Below are 14,704 nucleotides of genomic sequence, written 5' to 3'. Positions count from 1 at the left end.
AGTGGTTTTGGGTGATTGAAAGATAGACTGCCTATGTGTTCTGAGGAATTACTGATCTATAGAAAAGGATTAGTAAAATATTTACTGTTTCATGTTCATTTTTTACTTTTAGGTCACTTGTTTCTAAACTTTGTCGCTTATAAAACCTTACATAAGGGAGCTTCACAATGTTCATGCAAGAAGGGAATTAAAAGGAAGTGGCATTTTCTGTCATCTTCTTGAGTTCCTTCGTACTGCTAAAATTGAAGCTATTGAAAGACTGTATCTCAGTATTTAGTTTGAATCAGAACTGACAAGTTAACAATATGAATCTAAACGAACCACATTTATTATTATAAATAGTAATTTTGATAGCTTTTTGATAAAACAATAAATTAACAGAGCAAAGTAACGCTGTGTTGCGTTTTTGGGTGTCTAGTGTTTGAGTAGTTGAAGGATGATGCTGAGATTTCCGTATTTGCTTCTTAATCTCTGTGCTATCTTCTTGTGGCTTCACATCGATTGATAACAGGGAAGAGAAGATCTTCACAAAACTCTGAGAGGGCCCGAGATAGTCATTCAGTGAAGCCTCAGTCTTACCAGATTGCCACCATTTTCCCCAGATTTAAAGCAGTTCTTAAATTTAAAGTCCTTCTTTTTCTGTTACCCTTCTTTCCTGTGTCTATTTCTGGTGATTATTTTCTTTGTAGATCGCCACTCAGATTGCAGTGCTGATAGCCAAAGTTGCTAGATTGGACTGTCCTCGGCAGTGGCCTGAGCTGATCCCCACGCTCATCGAGTCTGTCAAAGTCCAAGACGACCTCCGACAGCATCGCGCCTTGCTCACCTTCTATCATGTCACCAAGACGCTGGCGTCCAAACGGCTGGCTGCTGACAGGAAACTATTTTATGATGTAAGTCTTTGTTCTTTTTTAATTTTTAAAGTGATTCTTTTTTTTATTGGAAAGGCAGATCCTATTTATGGAAAGAAGGAGAGACAGATCTCCCATCTGTTGGTTCATTACCTAAATGGTTACAGTGGCTGGAGCTGAACTGATCCGAAGCCAGGAGCCTGGAACTTCTTCCAGGTCTCCCACGCAGGTGCAGGGGCCCAAGCATCCTTTACTGCTTTCCCTGGCCACAAGCAGGGAGCTGGATGGGAAGTGGAGCTTCCGGGATTAGAACCGGCACCCATATGGGATCCTGGCGTGTTCAAGGCGAGGACTTTAGCTGCTAGGCCACGGTGCTGGGCCCAGTTCTGATGAGATGTTAATCTGTGAGGTGAAGATGTGGTAAAGGCAGCAGTTAGCTTTCCCAGGTGTATTAGCAGGGAGCTGTGTTCAAGTGGAGCAGCCTGGTCTCCATCTGGCACACCTATGGGATGCCTGCACTGGTCTAGAGGTCAGAGGCCATCGCCTTACTAAGCCCCTGTGCTGACCCCAAGATGTTTCAGTCTTGAAGTGATAGTTTGGGCCGTTGTGGAAAGGAAGAAGTGAAGAGAGTATAGCATTTGAAAGAAAAGGCATTTAATGCAGGTGGCAAATGGAAACAAAGTTCTAGAAACGAATACTGTTTTTAGTTTGGTTCTTAAATGCCTTTATTTTTTCTGAGAACTGCCGGACTCTGTGCCCTGGGCTTGTTTTGTACCAGATGCATTGTGTCACAAGTGCCTGTTCTTGGGGCGGAGTAGGAAGAAGGGGAAGGAGAGGGTATAGTCTTGAACTGTGGGACGTGCTCGGAGCATTAGTTTTTAGGTCTCAAGTACAGCTTGAGAGGTTTCTGAGCCAGACTTTAAATAAGCTTCCCTGCTGGTTCTTCTGTCAAAACTAAAGCCACAGTTTCAACCCAGTGGTTTTCAAGAGCAGTCTTTGTTTTTTTAATATTTATTTATTTTAATGGAAAGGCAGATATACACAGAGAGGAGAGACAGAGAGGAAGATTTTCCATCCAATGATTCACTTCCCAAGCAGCCACAATGGGTGGAGCTGAGCCAGTCTGAAGCCAGGAGCCAGGAGCTTCCTCCAGATCTCCCATGCAGTTGCAGGGTCCCAAGGCTTTGGGCCGTACTCAACTGCTTTCCCAGGCTACAGGCAGGGAGCTGGAAGGGAAGCGGGGCTGCCAGGATTAGAACCAGCACCCATATGGGATCCCAGTGTGTTCACGGCGAGGACCCTAACCATTATTCTGTTGCACTGGGCCCAAGAGCAGTCTTATGTTCACCTGCAGATGCTGAGTATAAGAGAAGTTTTGTTTGATATTTGTACGGTTGCTTTTCAGACCCTTGTCACTTTTTCTTGACAAAAGCCAATAAATGACTAATGAAATGAATAGTTGATCTTAACTCTTTCTAGGAATTTCTTTTTTATTTTGTTTCCTCCCGGGACTTAACTTTTGTGTTGGGAAGATTCTCAGAGTGAAATGCCTAGAAGATTCTGGGTTCCAGTTTCTTGTTCTTGAAGGTTCTCTGTTAGAATTCTGAATTCTTGTTTTGGTTTCCTATGGGATACTTCCTGCTGTGTTGCTTTGGGTTTTCAGGTGTAATTGCTGTTTAATGTAGGCATTCTATTGTGCACTGTTGTGTTCTGTCCAGTTAAGGGGTCTTTTCTGGATAACTTGCATGAGCATGTTTCTTGTTTTTGTGGTGGTATTTGGCTTGTTCTCATTATAGAAGGAAAGATAGGCCTGCCTAGCATCTGAACTTACTTCCAGTGTGGTATCTACCACCTTGTACTGAACTGTGCTTATTAATTTAGCTTTTTCTGACACACTACACTGTCTCTTGTTTATTACAGAAGCAGAGAGACAGAGCAAGACTGAGTGAGAGTGGTAGATCCTGGCTCCTCGCTTGTTCGATCTGTGAAGGCATATGATGGCTGGGGCTGGGCCGGGGTTGAGCCAGCCAGCAGCACGAGAATTCTTGTCTTGCAGGTGGGGGCAGGAGCCAACTCATTAGTGCTGCCTCCCGGGGTCAGCATTATCAGGAAACTGTAGTCAGGAGGAGCTCGGCATCAGGCACCTGTGTACCCTCCAGGGGGTGTGGCCAGAGGCTCACTGCTTCCCTGTAGCTTCAATTGCTACAGTTCTCTTACCTAGTCTAAAAGAGTTTGTAGGTGCCTTTAAATGTAGAAACGCTTTGTTGCTAGATTCCTTATAGATTTCAGAGTGATACAGGTAAAACTTCAAAAAGTCAGATTTCTTTTATCTTTTTTTGGAAATTATACAGAGCCAAAAGTACCTGGAAAATAATTCAGTTTAGTCCTTGTCACTTTTGAGTGGACTAGTTAGACCTGGAGACGCGGACGGTGGTAGAGATGTGGCAGGAACTGTGGGAAAGCTCCGTGGATCTCCAAGCGTAGCTGGAGGAAGACACGGTGAGCAGTGATTTTGCTGGTTAAAGCTCTGCCTGTTATTTTGGCAATCTGAAGTGTAAAACATTTGCCTTTTAATAATATGTCTACTGTAATACCGGAGTGTAACACCGGTTTTCTGTTACCAAATCGGTGTCTCACATGTGAATGTAAGCTTACAGTTGAGCTAGTTGCAATGGCAAAGTTGTACAGGCTATGCTTAAAACTGCTGTCTTCTGCTCAGTGTCACTGAATAGTTCTATATTTTTTCTGCTATTAAAATTAAGGTAAGTTCTTTCATGGGCGACAAATTACAAAATCAGTTGAGAAAATTGTTTTGCAGTAGCAAAATTGAGCTTGGTTTGACACAAAAGGGTCTTTATTTTCTTTTTCTTTTCTTAAATTATATTTATTTTTGATGGTAGTTGATTAGGGTCCAGGGCTACTCTAGCAGGTGGATGAGATCACCATTTCCACATTCTCTTTTTTTCCCCCTTCCTACATCTGGGGAAAGAGGGGAGACAAGGAGAGAAGCCATGCCCAGCGTCCCAGATGCCTCTGCGCCCTGGGGCCAGCCACCCGACATCACCCCAGGGTTCCTGATGTGGTACTTTCTCTGAGGGTCCTACTCAGGAGGTTTTGATACTTCAACAGTTCTGAATTACCGCCAGACTCGCCACTCCAAGCAGGATGAAATCGCTCCAGAATCCACTGGCTGACATAGTCCACCCTGGAGTCTCCGTTGCTGAGATACTCACTGCCAATGCTTGGCTGGGATAGTTAATCAGTTCTGTTCTCTGTCACGGTGCCAGATGTCCTCGGCAGGCTCCAGTGAACCGCCGTATCCTCCATGTGCACCTGGACATGCTGTCCACTGCTTCGTCTGAGCCACTAAGGAGGCCCAGTTTGACATTTCACTCCATGGTCAGACCGTGGAACCTGCACTTCTGTTCATGATTGGGGTTCTGAGTCCAAAAATTCAGTTGGGGGGAATCCCCAAAGACACTTCATCTGAGGTGACCCCAGACCTGGTTCTTGTGTGTGCTTGCCAGTACAGGATCTGACACAGTCTCTCGCCCCTATCTGCTTATGCGTGTGCTAGTGGTTGCACATGCTGGGTCAGTTCTGGCTCCAGCCCTGTCTTCTACAAAAACCAATGGTTGGTGCAGTCCAGCTTGATCCTGTCCACCACAAACTTGGCCCTCATGCAAACTAATGGGAGCTGCAGCCTAGTTGGAGCAACTCACCAGGCTTGCCTCCTGCCCTAGTTCCTGTGGTTGCCAGTATGTACCACAGACTTGTTCAGTCTGTCCCACATCCCATTCAGCTCTCATACAGGTTAATGGGCACTGAAGCCTAGTTCAACCTAACCAGTCCCCCTATCCAGCCCACACACATGCTGTTGGGTGCCGTTCTGTCTAGCCATCTCTGATTTGTCCTGGTTTTCATGCTTTCCAGTGGGAGTGGTAACCCAAAAGGGAGGAGCCCACTGTTTCCCTCTTGGGCCTCTCCCACTTCTGGATCATGTACTCTCCAGGTGGTTCTGGAGTTTAACTTGACAGAATCAGCCCCAAGTGCCAGCCTCTGCCAGCTGATGCTGTGGCAAAGCCTAACCAACCCTCACCCACTCTGGCTTATGTATGCTTCAGTCGGAACAGTCAGCCCAGCCTAGCTTTTTGCTGATTTAGCTCACATTTGGCCAACAGGTGTTGTAACCCTGCCTGGTCTGGTCTGTCCCATCCGAACTCATGCTCTCCAGTGGGAGTGGCTGTCCAGCAGGGGAACCCACATTCTCCTACCAGCTTTGCCTGCTCCCCTCTCCCCACCCCAGGTTTTATGTGTGCTGATGGATGCTATGGCCTGCCTCAACTTCGGCGTTTGTCAGTGGGTGCTGTAGCCTGGCTGGGCCTGGCCCAGCCCTAATTCCAGCTGATGCTGGTGGGGCTACTGTGTTTTGTGGAGTGGTTGTCTGCAAAAAGAAGTTGTGGTGATGAGCGCAACAAACTGTTTACTTTGAGGACATAAGTGATCAGGAAGCCAGGCGCCTAGCCTCCACACATTGGTCAGATGCTCTGCACCAGCTGTGTCCCTGACTGCAGTGATGGCCATGTGGCTTCAGCCTGGGCACTCTGTGTAGGTAGTCCGTCCTTTGTCCTGGAACAGGGATTCCCCTGCCAAGACCTGCAGTTCCCTGACCCTCACTGGGAACAGTACTCGCTACCACCATGTTATCTGTTGAAGGAACAGAGCACGGATAAATCCAGCGATTAGAGTACAGTGGGTCTGGCTGTACACTCCCTCGGTTTGGTGAGGTAAGGTGAGGGAGGGTGGCTAGGAAACAGGTGCTTGAAGGTGTTCTTGTTTGGGGGTTTGGTTTCATATGGAAGAAGTACAGAGAATTGCCTGTTCCCCCTCACACATACAGCCTGCCCTGCTTATATCTTTCCTTCTTTCCTTCCTTCCTTCTATTTATTTATTTAAAGGGCAGAATTACAGAGAGAGGCAGAGAGATGGGAAGATCTTCCATCCTCACGTTCACTTCCCAAATGGCTGCAATGGCAATGGGCTGGACCAGGCCAAAGCCAGGAACTTGGAACTCTCTCCAGCTCTCCTGAGCAGGTATGGGGTCCAAGGACTGGGGTCATCCATTTTCTGCTACTTCTCCCTGTCACACCAGCAGGAGCTGGACCAGATTGGAGCAATGCAGTACAAATAGGGTGCGTGCCCATATGGGATGTTGGCATTGCAGGCAGCGGCTTAATGCACCACACCACAGCACTGGCCCCTGCCCTGTTTTTTTTTTTTTTTTTTTCCTCTAACAGTTACTTAAATTTTTTAATGGAAGGGTAGATTTACAGAGAGAAGGCGAGACAGAGAAAGACACTCTCAGCTGGTTCATTCCCCTAGTGGCTGCAATGGCCGGAGCTGAGCTGCTCTGAAGCCAGGAGTTTCTTCCAGTTCTCTCATTGCATCTAGATTTGGGGAATTGAGAATAAGAATGCTGTAAGTATTTATGTGCAGTTGTTAAAAACAAATTTACGGGACCCGCTGGCATAGCCTAGCGGCTAAAGTCCTTGCCTTAAACGCGCCAGGATCCCATATGGGCGCCGGTTCTAATCCTGGCGGCTCCACTTCCCATCCAGCTCCCTGCTTGTGGCCTGGGAAAGCAGTTGAGGACGGCCCAAAGCCTTGGGCCCCTGCACCCGTGTGGGAGACCAGGAGGAAGTTCCTGGCTCCTGACTCCTGATCGGCACGCACCGGCCGTTGCGCTCACGTGGGGAGTGAATCATCAGATGGAAGATCTTCCTCTATCTCTCCTCCTTTCTGTATATCTGAGTTTGTAATAAAAATAAATAAATCTTAAAAAAAAAAAACCCCAAAACTAAATTTACTGATTTATTCGAAAGGCAGAGAGAACGCATGAGAGAGCGCATGTGCTCAGAACACGAATGCTCCCGTCTGTTACTTTATTCTCCAGATAGCATGGATAGCTGGGCCTGGGGCAGGCCAAAGGCAGGATCTGGGAACTGAGTTCAGGTCTCCGGCCCATGTGGCAGGAACCCAAGCACGTGCTGCATCAGTGCTGCCAGCAGGAAGCTGCACTCGGGAGCCTGGAGCGGGCTCTGCTAGGGCACTGTGCTGGGGCCTGTGGGTATCCCAACCCGAGTCTCACCCACGAGGCCACATATCCGCTCCTCTTGCCTGTTGCATAAGTGATTTGTTTGTGTTATAAGTGCTTTGAATACTTTTGGTAGCAGTCCTGTATTTTGCATGTTTTATAAATACTTTTTCTCATTCTGTGGCTTGTCTTTCTATTTTCATGACAGTTTTGTGGGAAAAGTTTTCCTGAAGTCCATCTTAGCAGTTTTCCTAAAATATAACTGAAAATTTTATTTTTATGATAGTTCACATATTTGTGAGGGATGCATGCCTATGTGGACCTACAGTTATGTTGGGGAGGAAGAAGGTGGGACAAATGTTTCAGTTCTTTCTTTCTTTTTTTTTTTTTAAATCTCCAGTGTCCACAGTGTGGGAAGGAGAGGGGGACCACCTTTGCTGTCAGACTACGTCAGCACCTGGAGATAGGGGAACAGTTATTTGGTGACGCCTTAGGGAACCCAATGTGGGGAAGAATGTTCCAAGGGTGCTGCTTGAGTGCTTGAGTGGTTTTGGTATTTCTGAGATGTCAGCTTCATTGCAGCAAGGTTGAGAGAATCTTTCCAAGGTCTGTTGGCTGATCAGGTTCACTTCATTGCATCCACAAAGCCAGATACTTGCTGCAAATCTTGGCCAGGAGATTGTCCAACCTTTTCTACTCTCAGTCCTTTGATGAGGTGCTTGGCATTCTCTACTGGCCTAGATGAGCTGGCTGTCATGTCCCCCAAGTGCATTTGGGCGTACTGTCTACTGAATAGGGGTTAGCAGCTGAGGAGTCCAGTCCTGATATGTGCACTCCAAGATTGGATCCTTCTAGTGGTCCCAGTATATCTTTTGATTTTTTTCCCTATGTCAGGGATTTGAGTCCAGTGATCCAGTTGGGGAATCTGGAAGAAATCTCACCTGGTGTGACCTCAGACTTGACGCTTGCCTGTGCCCGCTAGTGTAGGATTAGGTTTAGCTGTCATTGCGCCGGCCAGTGCGCATACCAGTGGATGTGGCTGCTTGGTCAGTTCTGCCCCCAACCCTGTCATGCAAACGTACGGGTGCTGTGCTAACTCTGCCACAGGCCTGGTCTTCATGCATACCAGTGGGGTGACCCTTAGTTATTCCCCCTAGCCTTGCCTCTAGCCTCAGTTTTTGTGCATGCTGGCATTTGCTGCAGCCTAGCCTGGCATCTGGAACTTCAGCCTGACCTGCCCCCAGACCTGGCCCACCTGTATACTGATAGGTGGTGCTACTTGACCATCCTGGCCCACCTGCAGTCCCTGATTTTCATACTCACCAGTGGGAGGCACAGCTTTGAAGGGTACTGCCCATTGTTCCCTTTGCCAGGTCTGCTCCCAGCCATGGATCTTGTACCTTGTATGTGTTACTGCGATCCAGCCTGGCTAACTCACATCTGGTTTTGACACTTGCCAGTAGGTTCCTCATCCTAACCCAACTAGCACAACCCATTCATGTGTACACCGATGGATATGGCAGCCTAGCCCAGCCCAGCCTCCCCTCAGTCCCAGATCTCACTAGTGGAAGCAGCAGCCCAGCAGGGAGGTCCCCAGAGTTACCCTACCAGGTCCACTCCCAGCCCTGGATATCTATGTAATTCTAACTTTTAAGTAAAATGAATAAACTTAAAAACCCAGAGGCACGTGTGCAGCTCATGTGCACATCTCTGGTTGGTCCCGGTGCTCTTTGGCCCTCCTTTGATTGGTCAGAGAGACATGCATGTTCTGGGGCTTCTGGTGATGGCTCAGTGGGCTCTTGTCAGTCTGGGGATTGTGTTTCTGTGGGACTTTTGGCTCAGGGCCTGAGGTTCCTAGAAAACCTTTAAGGCTGGATTCAGCATGTTACACATTAAGGAGATAACTTACCTCTTGAGACCCATGATTTGAGACCCTGTGTGGCTGACTGTACTCCTTCATTTTACCAACATAATTTTAATAAGGAGGTTGAATTGCAAATGAACTTAAAGCTAAGTGAGAGAGGCTGAGAGAAGGTGGAAGACCACAACCTAGTATTTGCATTAAACGTGTTCTTTGGTTAACGCCACTGAGCAGTCAGTGGGTGGCACTGTTTGCTTTGGTATAGAAATAGCAAGTGCAGGTCTTTCATTTTTTTTGAACCAGTATCTAAAATATTTTGCTCAGTAGCTTATTTGCATATCATCACACCGAATATTCCATTCCTCCTCATATTTTTCTCTTTAAAAAATTTAAAATATATTTTTATTTTGATAATCTTACATGCTTAATTAGGGCACAGAGGGTCAAGGGTTATAGGAAAGTAGGTAAGACCATTGTTTCCACACTAATATCTTTTTTTTTCTGTGTCTGAGGTAAGAGGAGAAACAAAGGGAGAAGCCCCACCCATTCCAGGTCCCCGATGTGAGGCACGCTTTGAGAGTCCAGCTCAAGTTTTGATAGTTGAACAATTCTGAATTGCTGCCAATCTCGCCGTTCCAAGCACAGTGAAATCTCTTCAGAATCCACTGGCTGATATGCTCCCTTCATGGTTGGGGTTCTGAGATCAACAGTTCAGTTGGAGGGATCTCCAAAGAAACTTCGTCTGAAGTGACCCCAGACCTGATTCTTGTGTGTGCTTGCCAGTACAGGGTCCGGCACAGTCTGTCACCCCAATCAGCTTATGCACATGCTGGTGGTTGCAGTTGCTGGGTCAGTTCTGTTTCCAGCTGTGTCTTCCATGTGAACCAATGGTTGTTGCAGTCCAGCCCGATCCTACCACTTCATACTAGGCCCTGAAGCAAACCAGTGAGAGCTGTAGCCTAGACGGGGTGACCTACAATGACCCCCACCAGGTCTACCCCCCTACCCTGGTTCCTGTGGTTGCCAGTATATACTGCAGACTTGTTCAGTCTGTCCCACATCCCATTCACCTCATACGTGTCAGTGGGAATTGAAGCGTAGTAAAACCCAACTAGCCCTACTATCCAGTCCACACACGTGCTGTTGGGTGCCTTTCTGTCTAGCCACCCCCATCCTGGTTTTCATGCTTTCCAGTGGGAGTGGTAACCCAAGAGGGAGGTCCCCACTGTTTCCCCCATAGGCCACTTCCACTCCCGGATTATGCAGTCTCCAGGTGGTTCTGGAGTTTAACTTGACAGATTTAGCCTCCAGTGGCAGCCTCTGCCAGCTGATGCTGTGGCAAAGCCCAACCAACCCTCACCCACTTGAATTTTTGCTTGCACCAGTAGGAACAGTCAGCTGAACCTGCTTTTTGCTGATCTGGTTCACATGAGGCCCACAGTTGTTGTAGCCCTGCCTGGCCTGGTCTGCCTCCATCCCAACTCACACTGTCCAGTGGGAGTGGCTGTCCAGCAGGGGAGCCCTCCACATTCCCCCTGTCGGCTTTGTCCCCTCCCTCCCTGATTCTCACGTGTGCTGTTTGGGCGCTGCAGCTGCATCTGGTATGGCTCACCTCACCTTGGCCATTCCGTAATGCGCACTGTGTTTCGTCGTGACTGAACCTGGCCCGCCTCACACTGTGTTCTGGTGCTCGGATTCGCCAGCGGGTGATGTGAACTGGCCCAGCCTGGTCTGTCCCCAACATGTGCCAATCGTATGCCAGTGGGTACCTTTTCCTGGCCTTTTCTGGGCTGCTCTTTATCGTGGTTCTTGTGCTCACCTGCAGGTACTGTGTTCTGCCAGAGGAGTTGCCCAGGCTCCTACGTCAGAACCTCTCCCTATGCCAGATCTTGTGCGTATTGGTGAGTCCATGGGCTAGTCCTACTCAGTCCACCTCCTGTCCTGGCAGGAACAATGGCCTTTCCTTGCTGTCGTTCAGTCCATTCTGATTCTTACTGTTGGATGTTTCAGCCTAGTCAAGGCTCATCCATAACCATTCAGTGCTCACACATGGCTCAGTGGGGGCAGAGACCTAGCCTAGTCTGTCTTATATATACTCAGGTTCTCCAGAGCACCAGATGGTGTTGGAGTCTAGCCTGGCTTGGTGCGTCCAGTCGCAGTCCACACTTTTGCCAAGGGAGACTGCAGCCATATCCAGACCAGAACACAGGCCCCACTCTGGCTCCCACACTCAGCAGGGGGAACCTCAACCCAGCAAGGTTGTACTGTTACAGCTCCTCAGACGGGTCTATTCCCAGTTGTGAATTACACACGTGCCAGTGGTTGCTCTGACCCAGTTGACTTAACCCCTTACCTGTCTCAGCCTTTGCCTTCGATGCTGTGGCCTAGTATCCCTGGCTCATGCAGACCAGTCGGTGTAAGAGCCGAGCTCAGTATGACCTGTGCTCCATCCTGATTTCTGTTCTTCCTTGTGAGTTAAGGTTTACTCTGCCCTGCCGGTATGCCTCCTTCCAGTTGCAGCTCGGCCCACCCCACATCCTGTTTAGGATGCGCATTCGGGTGCTGTGCTTTGACCTGCCTAGACTGGCTGTTGGTTCTCTTACCCGTAAGTGATGGCAGGTGCCATGGTCACACCTAGCTCAGCCCATCACCACCCCAACTCGTGAGCTAACCAATGTGACTTGTATTTCCACAGGATTTGGCCCACATTTCCCCCACAGAATCTACCCTCGGACCCAGTTATCTCACGTGTTGGTTAGTGTCTTGACCCTGCCAAGTGTGTCCTGTTCCCTGTTCCACCACTCAGTTAGGTACTGGTACCTAGCTCTGCCAGACAGGCCCCCAGCCATAGCTTTCGTGTGGACTGGTGTGTAGCAGTCAGTGATGCTCTACACTAACAGCCCATCTCAGGATTCCCATGTGGGCTGGTGAAGCAGTCTGGCCCAAATAGATCCAATGGACTTTCCCCTCCAAACCACCAGGTCTTAGTCTCAACGGTTGCCAGAAAGTTCTGTGACCCCGTTGCTGGGAATTACCCAGGATTCATCCCTCATCTACACTCATACTGGTCTTATCCCTGGACTTCTCTAGTCAGCAATTATATAGCCTAAAAACCTCAGAGCTCGCCGCTGGGTGGCCAGCAGGCAGAGCCGCACCAAACAGGTGTGCTGGCCACACAAAGCCTAGGACTCGGTCATTGCTTGGCAACAGTGACCATGGCCTTAGTCCCCAGCATTGGGCCTGGCCTGGCTGGGGCACCCCTTGCAGCCGTCAGCTGCAGGAGGCTCCTTTCGCCTCAGCCCCACGGCCGAACCAGTTCCTCCTCATATTTTTCTAAAAGATTTGTTTTTAAAATTTTTGTTGGAAAGTCAGATATACAAAGAGGAGGAGAGACAGGAAGATCTTTTGTCCACTGATTTACTCTCCATGTGGCTGCATTAGCCTGAGCTGAGCCTATCCAAAGCTAGGAACCTGGAACCTCTCTGGGTCTCCCACGCGGGTGCAGGGTCCCAAGGCTTTGGGCCGTCCTCAACTGCTTTTCCAGGCAGTAAGCAGTGAGCTGGATGGGAAGTGGAGCTGCCAGGATTAGAACTGGTATATGGGATCATATACCATATGGGATCATATACCATATGGGATCCTGGTGTGTTCAAGGTGAGGACTTTAGCCACCTAGCCTGTCGTGCTGGGCCCTTCTCATCTTATTTTTAAGAAGAAAATGTAGAAAAAGTTGTTCTCCTGCTTTATTTCTATCTTTTTCCCATTTGCATCTTTTGGCAACATAGATCAGTTGCGGTGTTTTGGAGCAGATAGGAAGTCACGTAGGACTTGTGAAAACTTGAAAGTAGATCTCTTTCTACTTTTTCCAGTGTTGTTGTTGTTCCTTTCTTTCTCTCTCTCTCTTTTTTCCCTGTATCTGTGTTCCTTCTGTTGCTACTAGTCTGGAAGATATTTTTAAAAAATTAAAAAAAAAAATATCAAGGTAGACTTCATTCAGTGGGAACTACTACATTGGGGTTTTTCAGTAGGAGAGTGATTGGGTTCGATTCAGACTTAAAGAGTGAGAATTTACAGCCCAGGAATGGAGGTGTTGGGTGTGATGGATTGTTAGTGGTTTAAATGTTAAGAGGAGGTGATGAAAAAGGCTTTCTGGCTAACTCAGCTTGTTGGGAATCTTGCGTAAGGCGGATAAGTGTGGTCAGATGGCATGTGGGAGATGTTGGAGCAGGGTGAGGGAACCAGTTCATTATTGAGATTGTGAATAGATGTCCCGGGTGGAGGATGCTGCCCAGTCCAGCTAGCAGGCTTGTTGCTTAAACTAGACAGTGCAATGATGATCATGGAAATCCAGAGTAGGAAGAAGCTTCTGAGAAGCCTGACTGAACTTTGTTCACAGGTGGGCTCAAGGAGTCGAAGGATAGTGCTGTTGCCATGTGTTCATTCCTGTTTTTCTTACTTGACTCCTGATTTGGAGCTTTAATAGATAACTTCCTTAACTAGGAACTTAGTTCCAAATCTGGAAAGTGAAATAGAGAATAATAATTTTTTAAAGGAATTATTAATTGAAAGGCAGAGTTACAGAGCGATGGGGAGAAATACACGCAGAGGGAGATCTTCCATCTGCTGCCTCACTCCTTAAAATGCTACAGTAGCCAGGGCTGGGCCAGACTGAAGCCCAGAGCCAGGAGCTTCTTGCACGACTGCCAGGTGGGCGTGTGTGCCAAGGACTTGGGCCTTTCTTCACTGCTTGTCCTAGGCACATTAGCAGGGAGCCTGCTGTAGCTTTCTGTAGCTGCTTTTTGCTTTGATTCTCCTGTAGTGTTTTTGTTGCCCTTCATTACTGTCCTGGCTTGCTTTTCTTCACCATGTCAGAAGCTTGGTCACCTGGGCTTCTCCATATTCTTTTTCTTGGCTTTTTATGCACTTAGGTAAAGAAGAAAGAACGGTTGCAGGGAATATCTGAAGTTTACAGCAAAGCTTGAAAACTGGGATGTCAGCCTTTCTGATCAGCATTTCTTGGAGCCTTGTTGTAAACTTCTTTGTAACAAAACTCCTATCCTGAATGGTATTTCTAAACAGTGTCTTCAAAAAGGCATCAGGGGTGGATATGGCCTAGATATTAAAATATTGCTTGGGTTACGGTCACCCTATGCAGGGATGTGTGGGTTGGAGTCTGACACTAGGTTCCAGCTTGCTGATGATGCAAACCCCGAGAAGGCAGCAGGTGATGCCTGAGTTACCTGAGTCCTGCTGCTTGTGTAGGAGACCTGGATTGAATTCATGGCTCCCAACTTTGTCATGGCTCCCATCTGCTGTGGCGTTTGGGAAGTCATCCAGTGGATGGGAGACCCGTTTACATTTGCTTATTCCCTCACCTGCCTCTTTTTCTCAAAGCCTTGAAAAAAACAGTTTTTGGAGGATTCATGTAAAAAGTTACATTAAAATATTGGAAAGGGGTGCCCAGTTTAGCAAAGGGTCATTCTGTGTTGTCAGTTCTCACCGTCACAAGTATTAGATTCTGTACTTGATAATAATAATAATATTAATAATAATAATTCTAAAGTTGTTGTGGGATGCTAATTTGTATCTGAGTTCATAAAAACTAAAATTTAGTTCTTTGATGTTAAATTGAAACTTACATGAGAAATGAAACTTGAAACCTAAATGATAGAAAGCATAGTTGATCATTCGTTGATTACGTTGTCTCTGGCATTTATATTTAAAGAACCAAATAAATTTGTGTCTGCAAGATTTCGTCAGTTCAACTGTTATCTGATTTATCATGCTTATGTTTTTGATTCAAATATATAAGGCTAAGTAAAAATTTAACCTTTCAAATTTAGAGTTATCAGAAGTGCCCTCTAGTTATGAAAAAATAGATAATTCTTTTGCCCCCAGC

At 47.3% G+C, this 14,704-nt stretch overlaps 1 protein-coding gene across 1 annotated transcript in view; it reads left to right on the top strand.

Moving 5' to 3' along the window:
- IPO11 (importin 11) overlaps positions 1 to 14,704 on the top strand; it is a 141,810-nt gene that overhangs the window by 27,592 nt on the left and 99,514 nt on the right. Inside the window, exon 5 of the mRNA XM_058680020.1 lies at positions 690 to 893. Within this exon, the coding sequence (XP_058536003.1) occupies positions 690 to 893 (204 nt within the window). The remainder of the gene's footprint in view (positions 1 to 689; positions 894 to 14,704) is intronic.

The sequence above is a fragment of the Ochotona princeps genome, chromosome 23, assembly GCF_030435755.1.
Source record: "Ochotona princeps isolate mOchPri1 chromosome 23, mOchPri1.hap1, whole genome shotgun sequence".
Lineage (NCBI taxonomy): Eukaryota > Metazoa > Chordata > Mammalia > Lagomorpha > Ochotonidae > Ochotona > Ochotona princeps.
This window is presented reverse-complemented; position numbering and strand designations above follow the sequence as displayed.